Source organism: Mytilus edulis, chromosome 9 (genome assembly GCF_963676685.1).
Source record: "Mytilus edulis chromosome 9, xbMytEdul2.2, whole genome shotgun sequence".
NCBI lineage: Eukaryota > Metazoa > Mollusca > Bivalvia > Mytilida > Mytilidae > Mytilus > Mytilus edulis.
Genome location: NC_092352.1, coordinates 76,618,418 through 76,641,625, shown reverse-complemented (window position 1 = coordinate 76,641,625; position 23,208 = coordinate 76,618,418). Strand labels below are relative to the sequence as shown.

General features: G+C 33.0%; 1 protein-coding gene across 1 annotated transcript; it reads left to right on the top strand.

Annotated features, from left to right (window-relative positions):
* The first annotated feature begins 1,989 nt into the window (after positions 1-1,989).
* Positions 1,990-12,146, top strand: LOC139489069 (uncharacterized). The gene is made up of 3 exons (XM_071275181.1): positions 1,990-2,483; positions 5,174-5,245; positions 11,663-12,146. Exons 1-3 carry the CDS (start codon positions 2,084-2,086, stop codon positions 12,127-12,129), a joined length of 939 nt encoding a protein of 312 aa, XP_071131282.1. The 5' UTR covers positions 1,990-2,083; the 3' UTR covers positions 12,130-12,146.
* Positions 12,147-23,208: the final 11,062 nt, after the last annotated feature.

The following is a 23,208-nucleotide window of genomic DNA, read 5'->3' as shown; positions in this document are numbered from 1 at the left end:
CATGTTTTCTTGCGAAAAAAATATATTGATTAATGCTAAAACCTGCAGATGACAACTTTTTTACTTTTCCGATCAAGTAAAGGGAAGTACATATTTCTTATTCCCCAAATGCAGTAATTTCGCAAGTATCGATACAGTCAACAATTCAAGTAATTGGAGTTTTCCCTATTTTCCACGTTACCATTTCTTCTACTGATGAGACTGGAGGGGACCAACAACAGTCCGTCGTGTTTAATTATTTTCATATATTGTTTCTTCTTATCACTGCTCACGTAACACATCCACTTTTCTAATTTCTTCTACAGTTCTACTGTGACCCGTGTCATTAGTCGTATTTATCTCTGAACATGCATGTAGCCTCTAATATGCTCTCATTTTGGCAGTTATAGTTGTTTCTCAGTCTGATAAATAACACAAACGTTATATTGTCCCCTTCATCAATCAAAATTTGGATCTCCTGTGACGTAATATGTAGACTCCTTTTTCACTCATGATTACGTATATGTTCTTTTATTGAATGGTTTAGTAACATATTTGCATAAGCCTTTCGTTAGGCGGTCACCCGATGTACTACATCTTCGAAGTAGTCTCAAATAGATACCATCTAATGTATGCTAAAATATGAACACAAAGTTCTGGAATTTTAATATGGATACAAACATACTATACATTTAAATAAATCATCAGCCCTGATTTTGTTGTCTATATTATCTTATGTTTATTATAGCGAAAAAAGAATAACATAGTTTTGAAAAATAAGAATGGTTATAATTATTATTGTCATACTTATTATTAAATTTATAGTTAATTTTATCACTTTTAATCATTATTTAAAATATGAATATATGTACGCTTATGGCAGTCATATAAATAGCTTCACAGGTATGGCTGTCGTATTACAGCTTTGTTATACATTCTGTGACTTATCATATGAAAGTCTTCAACTGATTATAAAATGTGTATCAAGATATATCTTATAACAATATCTTATACATTTGTGGAATTGAGTTAGCATAATAAGAAAATTAAGTGAATTATATTGTAAACAGAGGGATAATTTGAAATTCAACTTTACAAAAGAGGGACGAAAGATACAAACGTGTATCGATTTTTCATCATATGTTACTCCTGAGGTGGCCCGCTTATCTTATATTGCAAAATTCTTGTGATTAACATTTCCAAATGTATACCAAATATGACTAAGTGTATAAACATTAAATGAGTATTAACCGATCTCAGTAAAAACTAAAAAATTTGATCCTGTGTCCAAGCTTTGACCACAAGGATCTGATAAAACTTCTTTCTACTTTTTGTTAGTTTTAGCAACATTTCAACAGCGCCTGCATATCGAGTATATATCTCACACTTGGAACGATATTCCTGGACTGGTGTTTCCTTGATAAGGAGGCTGTTGCTCAAAAAGAAGCTATTAAATCAAAGAGCTCCAAGTGGTGAAGTTGGAATTGACTCTCCGTTAATTTTTTAGACGCCATCACGAGTTGCTTGGTCAGTATAGATTCCCGTTCACAGATGATATAGGATATGTTCATAATGTCGTTATTACAATCTCGTCCCCTTTTCCCCGAATGTGAAGGACCGAATGAGATTGATTAACGGGTGTGTAATTACATGAGCAACGCAATTGTTGACACATGTGGAACATGATCTGATTACCCTTCCGGGGCACCTCGGATCACCCCAGTTTTTTTGTTGGTTTTCGTGTTTTGCTGTTTGTATCTTTTATGATTTTAGCCATTTCGTTGTAGTTTTGTACACTAGACGCGCGTTTCGACTGAAAAAGAATTATCAGTGGAGATTTAATTAAATTTCGAATATAAATGGAAGGAAAGTGGTCATGTACTTGAAAAACTCTAATAAATACTTAGCAAAGTTGAAAGACCTACGTATATGTCACGCGAATCTCTTCCTGGCAAAGGATATATCCTCTTGTAAACATACAATTAACTTCATTTGATCTTCCAAGCCGGAAAAAACAAAGTACTTGTTATACTTAGAACAATTATAATTTTAGAACAAATGTCAGGCTAAATGTACATATTATCAATTCGAACAATTCAGTCAAATGTGGTCCATGCAGTTCAAACACGAAAAACTAAAAATGTTGAAAATGTTGATTTATGGATTCTCATTATTTGTGCTGTCTTCAACGGCCACACCTAATTCTAATGGAAATGTAGATGTTCGATTACTCGATAATCAAAATGCTCCTTTAGTAGCAACCTTGGACATGTCGAAAGCAGACGAGCGTGTGAAGCAGTTTGTAAGTGATGCAATTGAAATGAAAATGAAAACTATAGAGGAGACTATGAGATCCAAGAAGTTTGTTATTGATACACTTGATGCGAAAATGAAAACTTTAGAAGGGATTATGAAATCGCAAATTACTAATTTTGAACGGAACTTGACCAATCAGTTAACTGATTACATCAACAAAATGGTTGTCAAGGTAGACCAAGAAAACGGTAAGAAAAATATATTGGCAAGGCTAATTTTCTTCATAAAACATTTGATCAATTTTTTGTGTAAATTATAATTTATAATTCATTCAAATTATCAACAATTCAACACTTTCAAGTTATATTTTATCTGAAAAAAGGAGTTGTGTGGTTAAATATCAGTGCGACAGCAACCAATCGAGATATACAAATCTTCATGTTTTAGCATGCATATTACATTGAAACAAACCACATAGTGCACTGAAGTGTTGATTGAAATTTTGTTCTGTTCAACAGAAATGCAACGGTTTCCAAGACAGACCATATGAGAAAGACGGCACGAACTTGTCGAGATTTTAAAAGTCACGAATAAAAGTTTATGCATGATACTTAAAGTGAATTGAATATATAACAAACGGCGTAAACACAAAATTTAATCCTGGTATCAATGATGAACCACTGGGTCGATGCCAATGCTGGTGGAGATGCATTCCTTGAGGGTAACATCAGCCCAGTAAAAATCTTGTTTCCTGAGGTAGCCTTAATATTTCAAAAATTCAAAGTTCTGAAAACAATTAATTAATAACTATGACCATATCGATGATAATTCAGAAGTGTTAACTACGAGTATAATAAATTATTTTATCATATATTTAGTAGTAAATACAGAAGTTTTGAATATGCATATTTTTTGGCACACTAAATGCAACTATAAAAAATACAAAACACACAAAAATATACAATAAACAAAATATTTTTAAAACAACAGCACGCACATTGTAAGGTAACCCAGGTTTTTCGCCGGATAAGTAATTGAGCAGTTCTGTTAAGGCTTTTTAAAAACAAGACAAAAGTAGAACTGAAGGTAACCCATTGCTATGATCAGAAAACAGTTCATATAATATAATACTCTCCTGTTGAAATATATGATAAAGGGTATAAAACATGGCAAAATCCGTATCACATGCCGTATCAACTTCGACCAATATCATCCTTTCCTTCGGGCCTAAAGGCCCTTGGGCTGATACTGGTGTCTCGGGATGATATGTATTATTCTTTATGTAATGCTTCACAAATTATAAAATACTAGAACACACCCGCAAAATCGTGGGAATTTAGAGCGTGGTTGGAAGTATGTAAACTGTTGTTTGATGAATTTTTGTAAAAGAATTCATGGCTGGAGAATTCCAGGAAAAATATATAAAATGTCATAGGTACATGGGTGACAGGACGATGTTTTTTTGCCCACTCTTTTTTTCTAAAGTCCGTCATTTTTTTGTTTTCTGACAATTTCAATTATTTTCACGTTTTCTGTATACTAAACTATGAACATACACATAATTGTATAACAGTTGTAACTATTTACTATCAATTCCAAGTGTATTTTGCACGGCGGTCACTGATATATCATAAAGAGAGTCTCTATAGATAAGTGTTGTAAGATGATAGTATACATGCAGATAAACGCGAAAAATAATTGTCCTGTTTCCAAGTACTTATGAAAACTGTCTTTAACGAAAGTCTGGTTTATAACTTAAAAGTTCTTCCGATGACGAAAACGATACCCGGAAGACTTTATTTTCCTCCAAAAACAACCAAATCTAAATAATCATAAGAATGGATGACAAATGCGACTATCCATGGTACCTATAGGACACAAAGGCATTATTGTTCATTTATTATGGAAGGAAGAGAAGCGACACACAAAATGAGGTCTTCTCGTTTCATAGTATAGATGATTGAACAGATAGTTAGTAAGAATTACAAAATTACAGATATGTCTTCCGTTTACACTTTTGTCGTTGTTATCTGTATTTCCTATCTTAATACATATTGCACTTTTCATTACATCTAATCAATACCTGACAATTGTAAATCAACTGTTTTGTTGCTACATATTCCCCATATAATCTTGGAATCTTTTTAACCAGGGCCTCAGTGTAAGAGGACATTTTTATTTAGAGCATTTAATGACAAGAAGATGATATGGATTTTACAAGTTTTTAAATATCAAACTTAGATAATAAATAAGACTTTGATTCTCTACACGAAATTCTATTTTACTTGATGTTTTACTTTCCCCGATCTGTAAGGATGTTCCACAGTATGACCATATCAGCGCATTGATACTTAGTGTTATAACTCTTTGACTCAAATCCATATTCTAATGTACACTTAGAGTAAACGTGTGTGGATATTTCAAAGATTAACAATCAGACATAAAAGCAGGCAAAATGCAAAGGCAAACCCATTCAAAACTATTCTTTAAATATTCTATCTTTTAAAGCATATTAAATAAACACTGTTTCGAAATGCAGATGTATTCAACCTAAGTTTTTCAAGCAAGATCTCAAAAGAGAATAAATAAATCAATATGATCTTATTTGATCATGGTTATTGAAACCTCATTAAATATTCCGTTGCATGTTCATGATCAATAAAAATAGTCAATTCAAAATTCAAACGAGTAAATAATTAAATTGGACCATTCCTTTTGTACAGTCAACATATACATTTTGATGGAGAACTTCTAAAGTAGTTTGAACACAGCTACTGCGATTTTTATAATTGTTTTTTTGGTTTTGTTTTTTGTCTCTCAGTTAAATGGTATGAAATAAGCATTTTGATGATGCATGATACTATTATATTTTGTTTAGAAATGTCCCTCTACTACGTAAACAAATATATTTATATTTAATTCAAAATTTCTTTTTTAGGGATGAGTTCCACCTACATACGATGGGGAAGAAGTGATTGTTCTGGAGTTAATACAGAAGTTGTCTATTCAGGTACGATATTTATTAAACAACTAAAGTACAAAATACAAAAGGCAAAATGTACACTATAAAGCTTACAGGCCCTATAAAGTTACATATAAAACATTGTTAAATGTTATTATTAATCATAGTGTCTAAGGTTTGTATAACACTGATCAATTCAAAAATTTAAAACGTTTTCAAATTTTAGATTTTTGGAATTTTAAAAATCTGACCAAATGATTAGTATTCTAAACTCCTCAAAATTGTTTTTTCAATTTTATAGTTAAGATATTTGATCAAACTTTAAAAGTACTGAAACTAAACTAAACTTAACGTGCAGATTTGATTATATTATGTTTTTAGAAAAAATGATATTTGATTTTTTTCAAAATTCTTGTTCACTAATTTGACTCAAATTCTCTTATTGATTTATAACAATGTAAAACATTTATCCAAACAATAAAAAGTCTAAAATAATCAATTTACTGGGCATAGGCAAGATATGTAGCTTCGTTTCGTGTGTAATTTAGTCTAGACATCATCTAATTAACTATCGAGTTGACCTTTGATGTCCAACTACAATGTATTTCACTTTCATTAATGATTGAACAAACAAACTCATATATTATTTATTTATATTTATGTATCTAGTACAAAATGTATTTTTCTTATGTATCTAGTACAAAATGTAGCTAGTGCCCCTTTAAGATAGAATTAGGCGAAAAGAGGATTACTTGTAAATTGCAGAACGGAATAAAACCGGAACAGAACGAAACAAAACTATTAGACACGAAACAAAATGAAATGAACAGCTGCTGTTACTTAAAAGTAAATATTTAGAATAAAAACAGTTGTAAGCGGTAACAAAAATGGATTACAAAAATAAATATTCCTCAAAAGCGGAAATTCATTTAAAAAAAACAAGAAACACGCATCTGATTATGAACATTTTAAGTTCAGAATACAAAGCACGAAATAAATCAAATAATTTTTTAAAACAAATTGGACATCACATGATATAACTGTATCCTGATGTTTTAGGTTTTACATCTTTTGGAGAAAAAAAAAACACGTGTATTTCCACAAATTTTATTTAATTTTTGGTTTTTGCTCTGCGACTTCTTTCTATCTACAACCATGTCGGCATATGAAATCATTGAATGCATAAAGTATTGATACTGTAGGAATATTGAATTTATGTTGCCGCAACAAACGTTCCCGAATGTTAGAAATTGTTGATAACTATTTTACGCTACTTCCACGAGACGCATCAATAATGGTTCATGTTTCCGGTGAGGATCCATGACTTTGAAAATATGTTAGCCTAGTTAAACAACGATAGGATCGTTGCTTGTCAATAGGATATATATGCATTTATCATATAAGCACAACCATTTGGAGTGTTCATTCGCCTCTGCTTCAAAAAGCTTCTAAAACGAAACGGGATAAATGATTTTTGTATCATGGGGTAGTTTTGCATTTGTTATGTGTGTGTATTTTTTTGCACGACTATCAACTGTGAGCAAGTACGTAGATAGGTTCAGCAACGTCAAGTCAATAACGCAATTTTATTTAGACTTTCAACACTATAAATCAAATTGTTTTGTTCAAAATTAAACGCCATAAAAGAGGGACGAAATATACCAGAGGGACAGTCAAACTCATAGTTTAAGATTAAACGGACAACGCCATGGCTAAAAATAAAAAGACAAACAGACAAATAATAGTACAGAAGACACAACATAGAAAACTAAAGACTAAGCAACACGAACCCCACCAAAAACTGGAGGTGATCACAGGTGCTCCGGAAGGGTAAGTAGTTCCTGCTCCACATATGGCACCCGTCGTGTTGTTTATGTTATTACAAATCCGGTAAATTATCTAATCCGGTAGGTCACATTCTTGGAAAGGGAAGTGTATTGTAGTAACAACAGAAGGATCATATACGATAGCATCATTCTGTGAAACGGTTATTCTATAACGGTCAACCAACTCGTGAAGACATCCGTAAAATTTATGATGGAATGATTTCAGCTTCACCATTTGGAACTCTTGGTTTCATAGTTTCTTGTGAGCAGCAATTCTCTTTCAAGGGAATCATGATAGGAAATACAAGCCCGGGAATATAGTATCCAGTGGGAGATATATACTTCGTATGCAGGCGCTGCTGGAATGTTGTTACATAATAATGGAAAGTTCCCATATGGTCAGCTGAAATCATCTCTTTTATTCGTAAAGATTTGTTTTCAACCGACCCTCATTGTCCATTTCTAGATGTAAGTCATGATATGAGGAAGACTTAACTGTATCTGTAGTATTCTTTATCGCTTGTTAAATTGGATAGATTCGTTAAACATAGTCATCAATTATTTTTTTTTGAGAGAGAATATCATCTATTTAGCGGAACGAAAAGTTAAAGAATATTACTAACTTCTTATATGAAGTCTCCCTCATAATAACAAAGAAACAAGTCGGCAAAAAGAGGGACACAACTGGTTCCCATTGGAATTCCAACAGTCTGTAGAATAACAGGTCCTTTAAACGTAACACATATGTTGTCAATCAAAAAAATCAAGCATCGTGATAGTGTCAGTTTCAGAGAATTGTTGTTTGAATAAGAGTAATTATTTTCAAAGTAGGATTTATCCCTCCCCAAGACAAGATACTTGTATCTACCTTCGCCATTCTTTTTAATGATAAAAAATAATACCAACTCTGTTTGAACAAAATATTTTTCTCATCAATTTCGGTACCAGAATTTGGTTTTGGGAACACATCTTAACGCCTCCCCTTTTGAAGTTAAATAGTCGTTCCCTCTCATTTTAAAATTCATTGGTCCGCACTTAAAACATTTAATGACAATATTTATATTTCCGATTTCCAAGATTAAATTTATCGTTGATATGAACTTTTAAAAATCTTTAAATCATGATTTCAAAATGCCAACACCTACAAATGGATAGATGGACACTAAATGTACAGCAACTATTACAAACTGAAAATAATGCTTATGGTTTATGGCTTTTACATAACCAGAACGATGAGATAGATGTTTAAGTCTATTTAATTTGGCCTGAATACTGAACTTAGAGGAAAATCTAATCGGAAAGTCCATAATTACATGGCAAAATCAAATAACAAAACACTTTAAAAACGAATGGACAAGAACTGTCATATGCTTGACTTGGTACAGGCATTTGCAACTGTAGAAAAATGGTTTTATAGCGCTAAACCGCTCGCTTCTACGACAGTCGCATCAAATTTAATAATATTGACAATGATGCGTGAACAAAATACACAGACACAATAGGTAAAAATGTCACAAATAAAGGAAACAGTCTAAATCGGTAGGTCACATTCGTGAAAAGGGAATGGGATTTTAGTTACGTCATAAAGGAACATATCCGATATCATCTATAACAGATATTTCATAACGGTCAACCAACTCGTGATGACGTCCGTAAAATTTACAAAGTGATGATAACAGCTTCCCAATGCTTTACTATTGAGAAGCTGAAATCATCTCTTTTGTCGTAAAATTTTGTTTTCAACCGACCCTCATAGTCAATTTCTAGATATAAATCCTAATCAAGTGGCAAAATCAAGAGTTCAAACACACCAAACAAAGGGATAACAACTGTTATATTCCTGACTTGGTATAGGCATTCTCTATGTAGAAAACGTTGGATTAAACCTGGTTTTATACATGTTATAGAGCTAACCCTCTCACTTTGATGACAGTCTCATTTAATTCCGTTATATTTTCAATGATGCGTGAACTAAACAGACATAATAAATAAAATAGTCAAAATGTGGGTACAGCAATCATCATCGTGTAACTATTTTAAAAGAAACAATTTAACAGAACACAAAAACATCTATCTACAAACACATTCATTGATTCGCTTGCAAGCGTCAATAAAAAGCAACAAAAAAAAATCAAGCTCGGACTATAGTGGGGGAATCTAGCAACAAATATAATGATGCAGTTCATATCGGTAGTCTTAACTTATGTGTCTTCCTTCGATTACACACGTCTTGCTATAAATGTATGTGATTTAATGATCTAAATAACTATCCGAGTACAAGCTTATGCTAACATGTAAGGAGCATAAGCACACATTTTTTTATGATGATGAAATATGAGCAAACTTTCAGCAGTATTCATAATCTTAATACTCCGGTATTAAAACGAACATATAACATGTATAAACGACTTTCTACAAAAAGAGACACACTCATGCCATTTGTCAACTACAACATTTCGCCTATTATGTAAAGTTTTCTGAAAGAAACGAAATTTGAAGTCAATGTCATGACCCTTATTTGAATTTAGATTGCTTTCGCTTTTCCTCACAAATTATTATAAATTATGATAAAATTGTTTTCCATATTTGTACTTTTGGACATGTAAATTTTTAGCATTAGTTTGAAGACTTCCTACCTTGAAAATATCAGACGGAAGTGACTTAGTGTCAACTGGAAGGAGCGTGTTTTGTACATCTTTCATGATAATACCTAGAAACTATAGATATATTTTAAATCATCATGCTTTTTCAATTTAAACCGGACGTGATCTTTTATAGACCTAACGTACCAAATTATCTCTCTTATTTCCAGTAATAGTAAATCGAAACTGGATATATATTTGGAAGTAATGTGTAAAGCTTTCTTATACGACTGGAAGTAGCAAATTATTTCTCTTATTTCTGAAAAAGTACATGCAGACCATATAATTTTTAAATTAGTATAAAGAAACATATAACTGGACGATAGTAGTAACTTTTTCCTTTGCTCATTGTTGAAGGCCGTACGGTGACCTATAATTGTTAATTGTTGTGTTCTCTTGTGAAGAGTTGTCTCTTTGGCAACTATATCACATCTTCTTCTTTATATTTAGTAAACCGGAAGTGACTTCTTATCAATGTTTAAATATTCAATGATGGAAAGACCTTCATTTGTCCTCTGAACAATTGGTTTTTATACCCGCTTTGTTATATGTTTGTCATGTTTATCTAAGTCTTAAAGAAGCACTTGCTAGAATATGATTTTTTTTTGGTTCAATCGCTAATGAAAGTTAAATATTGTTAAATATTCAATTTTGGCAAAAAAAAGCTAAGAAACATTGATGATGAAATATTCACTTGCAAGTGAATAAATCCATCTCACTGAATCTGTATTCAGGTGAACTTCAATTTAACCCCTGAGCTAAAGATGAATAAAGCATGAATTGGTCGTATTCTGTTATTCAAAGAAAAGAATGCCAGCATTGAGCGTAAAACAAAGGTAAATCATTTTAATGACTGACTCAATCCAAAAAAAAAAAAATCGCTTACTTAACCATCGGATGGTCTTTGGAGGTCAACTCGATAGTTAGTTAAATGGCGTCTACACTAAAATACATACAAAACAAAACTACATATTATCGAGCCCATTATAATTCGGATAATTGTTTCACATTGTTTTAAATCAAATATGAGAATTTGAGTGAAAGCGGTGAAGATGAATTTGACAGCTAGTGCCCCTTTAAATGTAGGTAGACGTTTGACCTCGCTTACTTTTCTCCAATTTATTAATAAACAGAATATTGATTAGATTCAACATATTAAGGGACACCAAGACTATTAGATTTGGAATTTAAACACCATTGAATTTAGTCCAGAAATAATCAATGTTTACAAACTATCAGATTTTTTTAATTTTAGGTCCCTTTTTCCAACACGGTTAACTCCCAATATCAATCCCAAACTTCCTTAATGATATGGAACCTTGTGGTAAACTAACTAGAGATGCATAGAATTATACTCAAGTTATTTTCAGGCAACTAGAAAAATCCTTGTTTTAGACTCCTTATTCTTAAACAATAAGGGTCACAACTCCAAAATGAATCCCAAACTTCCATTTGATGTAAGAAACCGTGTGATACAATTTCATAGCAAATCATACACTTATACTCAAGTGATTGTCTGAAAACCAAATTTCTACGAACAACGACGACAACGTCATACCATTTAAAACCTCATCAATTTTGCAGTTGAATACAAACTGAGAAGATTGCGTTAAAGTGAAGTCAAGTCAAGTGTGGAGTGCCGAAAAGGCATAACTGTCAGCCAACTTAGATGGACAATCGAAAACACGTTCTTTTACCATTTTCTAACTAATTAATTCCAATTTTTTACATGCTTTATTACACGTTTCTCAATTAATGTAAGGAGGCTAGTTAAAAGCATGTTCAAATATGTAGTAGAACGAACACTTATTAAAAGCTGCTATGAAACAATGTTCGCCGTTTTGTGTATTTTTGGTGGCAAACATGACACGGCACTTTAAAATGCTTATACTAAGTCCACTAAAAAGTACACAATGTCATGTAAGTTTCACTTTATATTTTGAAGGATATGATTATTTCTCATGTATAAAGTTATATAAACCATTGGTATTTCACAGGTTATGCTGCCGGTGAAAAACATTACACTTCTGGTTATAGAGGCGGTGCTTCAAATATGCTCTGTCTCCCGAATAATCCAGAACTAAGTGATAAAAGTGGATCAGGAAATAGCTTTATCTTTGGAACAGAGTTCGAAGGTAATCAGTTTGCCTCTGATTCAAATAGCAACGACGTACCCTGTGTCTTATGTAGGAGTAGTAATACAGCATCATCAGTTATGATTCCTGGTAGGAAAACATGCTATGCTGGATGGAAAGAAGAGTACAATGGGATACTCGCTTCAAGTGCATACAGTCACGCCCCATCTCCTTACATCTGTGTAGATGCCAATCCAACGTATGTGAAAGGGGGACAACAAAACAAAGATGAACACTTGTTATATGCCACATCGATGAGATGTGGTTCATTACCTTGTCCTCCATATAAGGATAACGTCCAAGTCTACTGCGTAGTCTGTTCTAAATAAAAGATACTAATATTTTAGTTTTTGTCTTTTCTTTATATATATCATTACAAATAAAAAGTTCACCGGCATGAACTCTTTGTTTTATAATATCCCTTTGATCAGCTGTCCTCTATCAAGAACATCATAGCAAAAATACAAGCTTCAAATATTGTATCTAGATTGTGATATACTTCATAGTAGGCACCGCTAGAATGTTGCTAAAAAAGGGGTACGAAAAATACCAGAGAGCCGGTCATACTCATAAGTCGTAAATAAACTGACAACGACATGGCTAAAGATGAAAAAGACAAACAGACAAACTAAAGTACACATGACACAACATAGAAAACTAAAGAATAAACATTTCGAACCCTACCAAAAACTAGGGGGATCTCAAGTGCTCTGGAAGGGTAAGCAGATCTTTCTCCACATGTGGCACCCGTCGTGTTGCTTATTTAATAACTAATCCGGTAAATAGTCTAATTCAGTAAGTCACATTCATGAAAGGGAAGGGGATTGTAGTTACGACGTAAGGAACATTTCCGATATTATTTGTGAAACGGTTATTCCATAACGGTCAACCAACTCGTGATGGTGTGCGTAAAATTGACGAAGTGATGATTTCAACTTCACCATTTTGAACTCTTGGTTTAATAGCTTCCTTGTGAGTAACAGCCCTCTATCAAGAAAATCATGAGGGGAAATGCAAGCACGGGAATATCGTATCAATTGGAAGATATATACCCCGTATACAGGTGCTGCTGGATTGCTAAATGTACATATAAATTGAAGGTTAAAACATTTGACTTTTCTACTCTTTACACAAGTATTCCACATTCCAAACTAAAAGACAAATTGAAAGAGTTGGTATTACTTTGCTTCATAAAAAAGAATGGCCAACATAGATACAGGTATCTTGTCTTAGGGAGGGATAAATCATACTTTGTAAAGAATCACTCTGATTCAAACAAAAAATTCTCTGAAACCGATATTATCAAGATGCTTGATTTCTTGATTGACAACATATTTGTAACGTTCGGAGGATGTGTTTTTCAACAGACTGTCGGCATCCCAATGGGAACAAACTGTGCCCCAATACTTGCCGACTTGTTTCTTTATTATCATGAGGCTGACTTCATGCAGGAACTTCTTAGGAAGAAAGATAAGAAGTTAGCAATATCCTTTAACTCTACTTTCCGCTACATAGATGACGTTCTTTCACTAAACAATTCAAAATTTGGTGACTATGTGGAACACATCTATACCATCGAATTGGACTTGACTTACATCTAGAAATTGACAATGAGGGTCGGTTGAAAACAAAACTTTACGACAAAAGAGACGATTTCAGCTTTCCAATTGTGAACTTTCCATTTCTAAGTAGCAACATTCCAGCAGCACCTGCATACGGGGTATATATCTCCCAATTGATACGATATTCCCATGCTTGCATTTCCTATCATGAGTTTCTTGATAGAGGGTTACTGCTCACAAGGAAGCTATTAAACCAAGAGTTACAAATGGCGAAGTTGAAATCATCCCTTCGTAAATTTTACGGACGCCATCATGAGTTGGTTGACCGTTATGGAATAACCGTTAAAGTCACTTTCACAAATGATATCGGATGAATTTCATGAATGTGACCTACCGAATTAGACTATTTAACGGATTTGTAATCACATAAGCAACACGACGGGTGCCACATGTGGAGCAGGATCTGCTTACCCTTCTGGAGCACCTGAGATCACCCCTAGTTTTTGGTGGGGTTCGTGTTGTTTATTCTTTAGTTTTCTATGTTGTGTCATGTGTACTATTGTTTTTCTGTTTGTCTTTTTCATTTTTAGCCATGGCGTTGTCAGTTTGTTTTAGATTTATGAGTTTGGCTGTTCCTTTGGTATCTTTCGTCCCTCTTTTTTTAACAATTGGACAGCTGATATAGTTTCTTTTGTGGTAAAAAAAAAGTTTTGTTCTTAACTTATCTTTATTTTCGATGAATGTGTTTTATATAAAAAGGAGATGTGGTATGGATGCCAATGAGGCAACTCTTCACAAGAGACCATATGACCCAGAAATTAACAACTATAGGTCACCGTACTGCCTTCAACAATGAACAAAGCCCAAACGTCATAGTTAGCTATTAAAAAGACCGCGAAATGAAGTAAAGATTTTGAACCAGACTTTCTGGTGTTTCCTTGTATTAAAGTCCCATAGAATAGATGAGTTTTTAGTGATAGGCTATCGTCTATATAGCAAACAGTGAAGATAGAATATACGGATATCATCTTTTCATTCTTCCTAAGAAGCTTCTGCATGAAATCAGCCTCATATGATTAAAGGAACAAGTCGGCAAGAAAACGAACACAATTGGTAAACAGGAGAATGCTGATTGATTAATGAAAAACATGTCCTTCAAAACGTCGTCAATCAATAAATTAAGCATCTTGATGATTTTGGTCAAAAATAGTTCAGAGTGGGAAGGCATTCTGACATGAAATGCTTTTAAGCATCAACAATAAGATTTTAATCACGTCAACTAAGAAAGTTACCAATTTATTTTGAAAAAGACAGCTGATTATGGTTTGAGTACTGTTGTAACAGATAAGCATTAGACAAACTGTAGTTTGTACGAACAAGGTGTCTGTTTTCACGTATAAACATCTGACATGTTTTATCTTAAGTAAATAAGTGCATGAAATGCTATTTGTTCCATGTTATTAATCTGATAGAAATAGTAAAAAGTACTAAAATGATTTCTGATTCTATAATGTCTTTTCTTTAAAAATTAGAATAGTTTTTTTTGTCGACTTTCGTAATTTCGTACTACATGATTTTGCTACTTTGGTGTGCAGTACCATTGATGAATAATAATTATTCTAACAGAAATGGTAATTTAATCAGGGTTTCTAAGATTTGAAGTGAAGTTGTACAAATGTTGTATTAGGATATTTGCATTGAAATGATAGTTAAAAAATTGATTAAGCTTGCAGTTTAACTCGACATGTAAATTCAACAGCAACTCGGACTGTAACTTTGACTCGAATTCTTACTCAGATTCAAAGCAAATCTCGAAATTTAGCTCAACCTCGAATTATAACTTGTAACCCGAAAATTTTAATTCGAACTTAAACTCGAACTTTAAATCCAAGTCGAACAGTGAGAAAATAAATAAAATCGAAAAAAAAACAATATCGAATACGTTTTTATTTTGTATTGTAAAACATAGTTTTTGCAGTTTCTATACAAATAAAAAAGAATGATGTGAGTTTTACAACAACAAAAAAGAATAACTTCCATAATACAGAAGTAGTTAAGTAATTTTTACTGAAATAAAGTCCAGACATTGGACTTTAATCAACGACAATTACAAATAAACATGTATACATACAAACAAGTGGTTTTTTTTTCAGTATCGGGTTTGTATACTGCCACTTTAGAATTGAATAACTTTATTTATCTTCATGATTGATCGTTGTTTGCTTAAATTCAAGTTGCAAATTTGTACTCTCTGTCATATAATAATAATAATAAAAAAAGAGGAATTCAAGAAAATTTGTAAAACTTGAAAAGTATTATTCAGAGTTGATAATTTCTTTTGAAGAAACGCCATTGTTAACATATAAAATATCATCCGTGAAACGGATATTCCCTGCATAACGGCTAAACAACTCGTGATGGCAGCCGTAAAATTTACGAAAGGATGATTTCAACTTCGCCATTTGGATCTCTCGGTTTAATAGCTTCCTTGTGAATAGCAACCCTCTATCAAGGAAATCATGATAGGAAAAACAAGTCCAGGAATATCGTATCAATTGGGAAATATATAATACTCCGTTTTCAGGCGATCCTGGAATGTTGCTACATAGAAATGGAAACTTCACAATTGGGAAGCTGAACTCATATCTTTTGTCGTGAGGCCTTGTTATCAAGCAACCCTCATTGTCAATTGCTAGATGCTAGACTTAACTGTACCTGTTGTATCCTTTATCTCTATTTCAATGGGATACATATATATGCATTAAAAATAGTCACAAAATTTTTAACTATTTAGTGATCTATATAGCGAAAACTAAAGTTCCAGGATATTGCTAACTTCTTTTATTTCTTCCGAAGAAATCCCTGTTTGAATTCAGCTTCATACGAATAAAGGAATTGTCGGCAGGAAGAGGGACACAATTGGTACCAATGGGAATGCCGATACTTTGTTGAAAAAACGGGTCCTCCAAACGTAATAAATATGCTGTCATTCAAGAAATCAAACATCTTGATATTGTCAGTTTTAGAGAATTTTTTGTTTGAATCAGAGGGATTTTTTACACAGTAGGATTTATCCCTCCTTAAGAAAAGATACTTGTATATACGTTTGCAATTCTTTTTTTTATTGAAACCAAGCGATACTAACTCTATCAATTTTAGTTTGTTACAATCTTACTCTACTTTTATTTTTGTATTGCACCAATATGTTGCTTTCTTAAGTCAGGAGCCTGTAGTTGAATAATGTTTGTCATATTTGATTTTCGTAAATTCTTTTGTTATTAATTGAATCGTGTCATATTTTTAAGATAGGGCCTTTCATAGCCAACTATACGGTATAAGTTTTCTCATTGTCGAAGACTGTACAGTATTCTATAATTGCTTATATTCACTTTATTTACAACTTGGTGGACAGTTGTCTCATTGGCAATCCTATCACATCTCTTTATTTTTTAAATAAACAATTTTGAATGCAAATTATTTCCTTCAGAATAAGTAAAATAATCTGTCTGAGAGTACTTACGGCACAGTTGATAGATACGTGATTTTTGTTTCATGAAATAAAAAGTTTATGAAACTGAATTTTTAAAATAAAACAATGTTCTCGTCGTATGAAATCTGATATTCACAGAAGGTATTACCTTTTTGTATACTTAGTTTTATGTATTTCATCCATACCGTTGTATACACAGTATTCAAAATGTGTGGATAAGTTGCGAATAAAGAAAAACAAATAAAGAATATAATAACAGAGAAAAATAGACCTCCCCCCCCAAAAAAAGAATATATGGATGTATGGACACTAAGAAAAGAGAATAATTTGTGGGTTTAAACACTGAGAATAGAGAATAATTGGTGCACAAAGATGAGATAGATAATGACTTTGAAAAATTATAGGGTACAGAAAGGAAGACCCGCAGTTAGACCCTCACAGAATTTAAACTTCTTATATTTAAACATGTCAGTCACCCGTGAAGGTGATGATTATAAAGAAATACTATGTATAAAACACAACAGTAATGGAGAATTATCATGTTGTTTTGCTACTGTATGTACTAGCTTGGTGCAGTATATGTTAACACTGTAGGTCAGGGAATAGTAAACACTAAAGACGAAATCGAGAAAGTGAAAGTAGAATTGGAATCGACAAGAAATGAACTAAAACAAGTGAAAGTGGATTTGGAATCGACAGGATTGAACTTAAACAAGTGAAAGCCGATTTGGAATCGACAAGAAATAAACTAAAACAAGTGAAAATAGATTTGGATCCTACTAGAAATGAACTTAAACAAGGAAAAGTAGATTTGGAATCGACAAGAAATGAACTAAAACAAGGGAAAGTAGATTTGGAATCGACAAGAAATGAACTAAAACAAGGGAAAGTAGATTTGGAATCGACAAGAAATGAACTAAAACAAGGGAAATTAGATTTGGAATCGACAAGAAATGAACTTAAAAAAGGGAAGGTATATTTGGAATCGACAAGAAATGAACTAAAACAAGTGAAAATAGATTTGGGCGAAAAAGACAATTCCCACAGAAAAGAATTAGATAGGAACAAAGTAGACGTGATGACGTTACTGAAAGAAACAAATAACCGTTACGAGCACACATCAAACAAAATTAAAAAAGGTAAATAGTCGAAAAAGCACAACTATGTTATATATTGCTTAAATCATAACTGCAGTATACTAAATGATCATCATCTTTGACAACATAATTTATTGGTTAATAGTACAATTTGATTTTGTCAACAATGTGGATAAAATGTTTGCAATGGACCTCAACTAATTATGTTCGATTTAATAAGAATTTATCATCATCCTGTGCGGAAAGAGATCGTTTGAATTTCAAACTGCATATACATGAGTTGTATACATATACGATATTAAAGTTTGGCTGTACAGGAGGGGTGAAAGATACCAAAGAAAAAGTCAAACTCATAAATCGAAAATAAACTAACAACGACATGGCGTAAAAAAAAGAAAAATACAAACAGACAATTTCAAATAATAGTACACAAACATGACATACAAAACTAAAGACTTAGACAATCACCACGAACCCAGAAACTGAGAGTGATCTCAGGTGCTCCGGAAGGGAAAGCAGATCCTGCGCCACATGTGGCACCCGTCGTGTTGCTTATGTTATTACAAATAAAGTAAATAGTCTACTTCGGTAGGTCACATGCGTGAAAGGGAAGGGGGGTGTAGTTACGACATAAGGAACATATTCGATATCATCTGTGAAACGGTTATACCATAAACGTAATGCAACTCGTGATGGGGCGATGCTAAAAAAATTACGAAGGATTAGGGAGCTATAGAAGCTATATAACAAATGATACAAAATCGTGCTTCTGAGCGTTTCCTAGACCCTTTCTTAATCTTAAAACGCATGTTCTGTTTTAACTTTTTGGGACAATATTTTGGTCTTAAAGCAAAATGTATTAATTCAGTGTAAGTCTTTCGTTTTTAGGGACAACATCAAAAGACCAATATGTAGGACAACGCAAAAATATAAATCACGTAGTTAAGTATGTGGCTTCTTTAATGGTGTTTCGACGTGCAGACCTTTAATGTTCTATACATTGTACCAGTAAAATTATGTGGATTTTTTTCAAATTAAGTTAAGAAGGGACTGCTTATCAGTGATATTACTAAGTTTTTATAAAACATTTCCAGTACAAATTGATATAGCTCCTAACTGGGATACAATTTAAAGTAGGTAAGTTCTAAAATTAGGTAAACAGTCCTTAAATAAAATAAAACTCATGATCAAGTTTAAAATAAAATAACTAAATAAACGAATGCAATATTTAGAGAATAAGAAGGGCAATCAATGAACAAAAAACAAACCGCAGAACAGATGTTTTATTTTTTTTATTTTTGGTGTTTTAATGCCACTTTTAAGCACTGCATTTAGGCTATTTTGTGGCGGCCAGTTTTTATTGGTAGAGGAAGCCGGAATGCAAAGAGAAAACACCACCGACCTTCGATAGAAAAACTGACAATCCTAGTCAATTAAGATTGGAGTCGAGTGCACCCACACGAGCGAAGTTTGAACTCGCAACCTCAGTGTTGACCGAGGCACCACACACATAACACTGAAAATTAAAAACAAAAAAGGAATCATGGATCCCGAAAAAACGGGCTAAGTCCTAGGGAGTTAAGAACTTGCGTCTTGCAAGACACTAGTCGTTTTTAATATAAAGAAAAGCTTTGATTTTGATCTTTCCTACATGTGGCATTTGCTTCAATGTAAATGTAGTTACAGCCCTGTAATAAAAGTGAGGTAAGTGTTTCTGAGACCTTAAATTAAATGAAACCCATCTTCAGACAATACAAGTATATTTAAATAATATTTATACTTTTGGTATTAAAAGATTTGGAAAGTGGTTCCGAAATTTCTTTTGGAAAAAGATGATTTTATGAAGAATCTGGTGCCATTTCATTCTTTCGAATAGCATATATAAATCTAAAAAGGTCAAAACACCTGCCGAGTTATTTATTTCAATATATTGTAAGTCAGATTATTAATTTTAAAATAACCACAGAACAAACCATTCTTTTTTTAGATTATCAAGGCTGAGTTATTTATTTTCAAATGTTCCTGCCACCCCCCCCTCCCCCCCCCCCCCCCCCCCGAATATCAAATGGCCGTACCCTAATAATCATGTTAGTACAACTTGCCAAATTATCGATCACGAAGCAACGATAACTAGCAACCAGTGCTTCATCATGTATTGTTCACATACCAAGTCACGTATCTCGTTAAGTGTACATGTAGGTTGACTTCTGTTCGATACTGATAGTATTCAACCTTCAATTGAAGTGTAATTTGTATTCAATAAATAATCAATTACAAAACGAAGGATTGCACTTCCGGTATCACAGTTCGCCTTACATGGTTATGACTTCCTGTTTTGATGTTTGTAAATATTTCAATCATTCACCTTTCTGAAATAGGTTCTTTAATATTAGAAACTATATTTCATTTCAGGTCAGAGTTCCACCTATATTCGATGGGGAAGAAGTGACTGTTCTGGAACGAACACGGAAATTGTTTATTCAGGTAGTATAAAGCATTGATGGCCTATGTCCAAGATTAATCACATTTTTTTTACAATTCTTATTTCTCAATGCCTGGACTTCTTATTTCATATGGCCTTTTAATTGCATTGATTCAAACACATATAATGCGTCTTATATAGACAAAAAGATTGCCTTGCGTACAAAAATAACAGTAATATATCATACAAAAAAACTAAAGAGTATTACAGTCAAACCTGATTAAACCGGACCCTGAATAAACCGGTTTCCTGTCCATTCCGGCAGAAAATGAAAGTCCCATTTTTTTCCATTCAAAATCTTTGTTAAAATACCCTTTGTAAACCGGACCCTGTGTATTCCGAATTCCGGTCTAATTATGAAGTCCCAATACTCTTAATTACATTAATTTTTACCTGTCAAAACCGGTTTGTCTAATTAATTTCAATGATCGATATGCAATCAAAACATATTTGTTTATACATTATGGCTTTTCGTGATAATCAATTAGTCATATGTCAAACTGTGAACCTACAATCGTACAGTAGTGAGCTATATTATTAATTAAAATATTATAAACGTGTCAATTAAACAAAAAGACACACCGAATATATCTTGGATTGAACTTACGTTTTAACTTGGATAAACAAATTAAAATCGCGGAGTAAGAAATTCACATCGTAATTTCGAAATCCTTGGTTCCCTGTTGTGAACCCCTAAACAAATGACCTTGATAATGAAAAACACCCGGATGACAACAATCAATGGATATTGTACAGTGTACGACAACGTTTCGAAAGTGATGAAATTACGTTTAAAAAAATACTCTGGCTTTTTAATCGGACATTCCAACATTTCAAATTATTGATCGTGGGAGTAAATCGAAACTTTCGTCCTACAATCCAAACAACTCGAGCATTATGATGCAAATGCAAACAATGAAAAACGAAGTGAAAGTACTTTAATTTAAATCAGATATAATTTACAAACAGAGAGAACTTTTACATGCAAAATGTCGGACGTCACAAGTCATTAACTTCCGGTCAAAACAGAAACCTGAATAAACCGGCTCACTGTCCAAACCGGCCCTTTTTTACAGTCCCGTAGCCGGCCGGTTTATACAGGTTTTACTGTATTACTTTGTGCATGTTGACTGTGCTTTCCGTTTTGTATATATGTGGTGCATTTGTCTGTATTCCAGCCTGTCCATTGAATTTGATAGTGAAAACAATTAATTTTGATAAAGAAAAACATATTTGAAGAATATACAAACCGGCATATAAAAAGTAAACTCATCAAATATAAAACGACAAAATGTTTGAGTGGAATTATTCAAATTTTGATTTATGAGTTTTGTTAACTTGAATATAAGTTCGAGATAAATCAAGTAATCAAAGAGTCTGTTTTCCCTTGTTTTAGACTCTAATAAAAACAGAGGATTAAATCTTAATAGAAGATGTAATAAAACCACACGTAATTTATCATTGCCCATATGTCGTTGTAAAACTCAGTCTGCAGGCTTTTGAACAAAAAATTTAACCTTGAAAACAACGTTTCAGTAATAACGCCTTATGGAACAAAAATGATCATCCGATGGAGTAAATAGAATTAGTATTTTAAGTCACGTCTTAACACTGTCTCCCGAATAATCCAGAACATAGTGGTAAAGCTGGATCAGGAGATAGCTTTATCTTTGGAACAGAGTTCCAAAGTAATCTATTCTCCACTGGTTCTAATGACCAAGTGCCATGTGCCTTATGTAGGAGTAGTAATACAGCATCATCAGTTATGATTCCTGGTAGGAAAACATGCTATGCTGGATGGAAAGAAGAGTACAATGAGATACTCGCTTCAAGTGCACTAAATCACGCCACATCTTCATACATCTGTGTAGATGCCAATCCAACGTATGTGAAAGGACATGGAAACAATGAACAACACATTTTATATGTCACAGCAATAAAATGCGGTTCGTTGCCTTGTCCCCCCTATACTAATTTGTAACAGAAATTCATAATTCATAACTAACTTGGACGGGATTGAAGTTGGGACTTTAGAACACACGCGCCATCGTCTGTGAAACGGATATTTCATAATGGTCAACCAACTCGTCGGTTAAATGCACGAAGAGATTATTTCAACTTTAGCATTTGGAACTCTTGGTTTAATAGCTACATTGTACAAGCCCGGAATATCGTATCAAGTCTACTGCGTAGTCTGTTCTAAATAAAGATACGTATATCTTATATATTATTTCTTTTGTCGTTTCTCAATCTCTTTTAGTAGTTTATAGTTAACAACTTTCACTTTAAGGACTGCAACACAGATTCAATATGCAATCAGGTACCTGTATCAGTATTGATATTACTGTGCATATGAGATCTTCAATCCAAAAAGGGACACTGAAACTCACGAGTCGAAAACAAACTGACATCGCCATGGCAAAAAAAAAGAAAAAAAGACGAACAGACGTATAACAATACACAAAACATAACAAAGAAAACTAAATACTGAGCAACACGAACCATCCCATAAACTGGTGTTATCTAATTATTCCACACAAATAAAGCTAAAAAGATCGTGCTCCACGTGTGGTACCCGTTGTGTTGCTCATAAAAGTACACATCTGGAAAAAGTTCAATTCAATTGGTCAAATTAGAGTAACAGAGGTCAATTGCAACATATCAGTTGTCATCTATTGAGCAGATATTCAATAACGGATTCACCAACTCTTTGCTTATACGTTCCCTGTGAGCAGCTATTGTCTATGAAGAAAATCATGAATGGAAAGACAACCTTC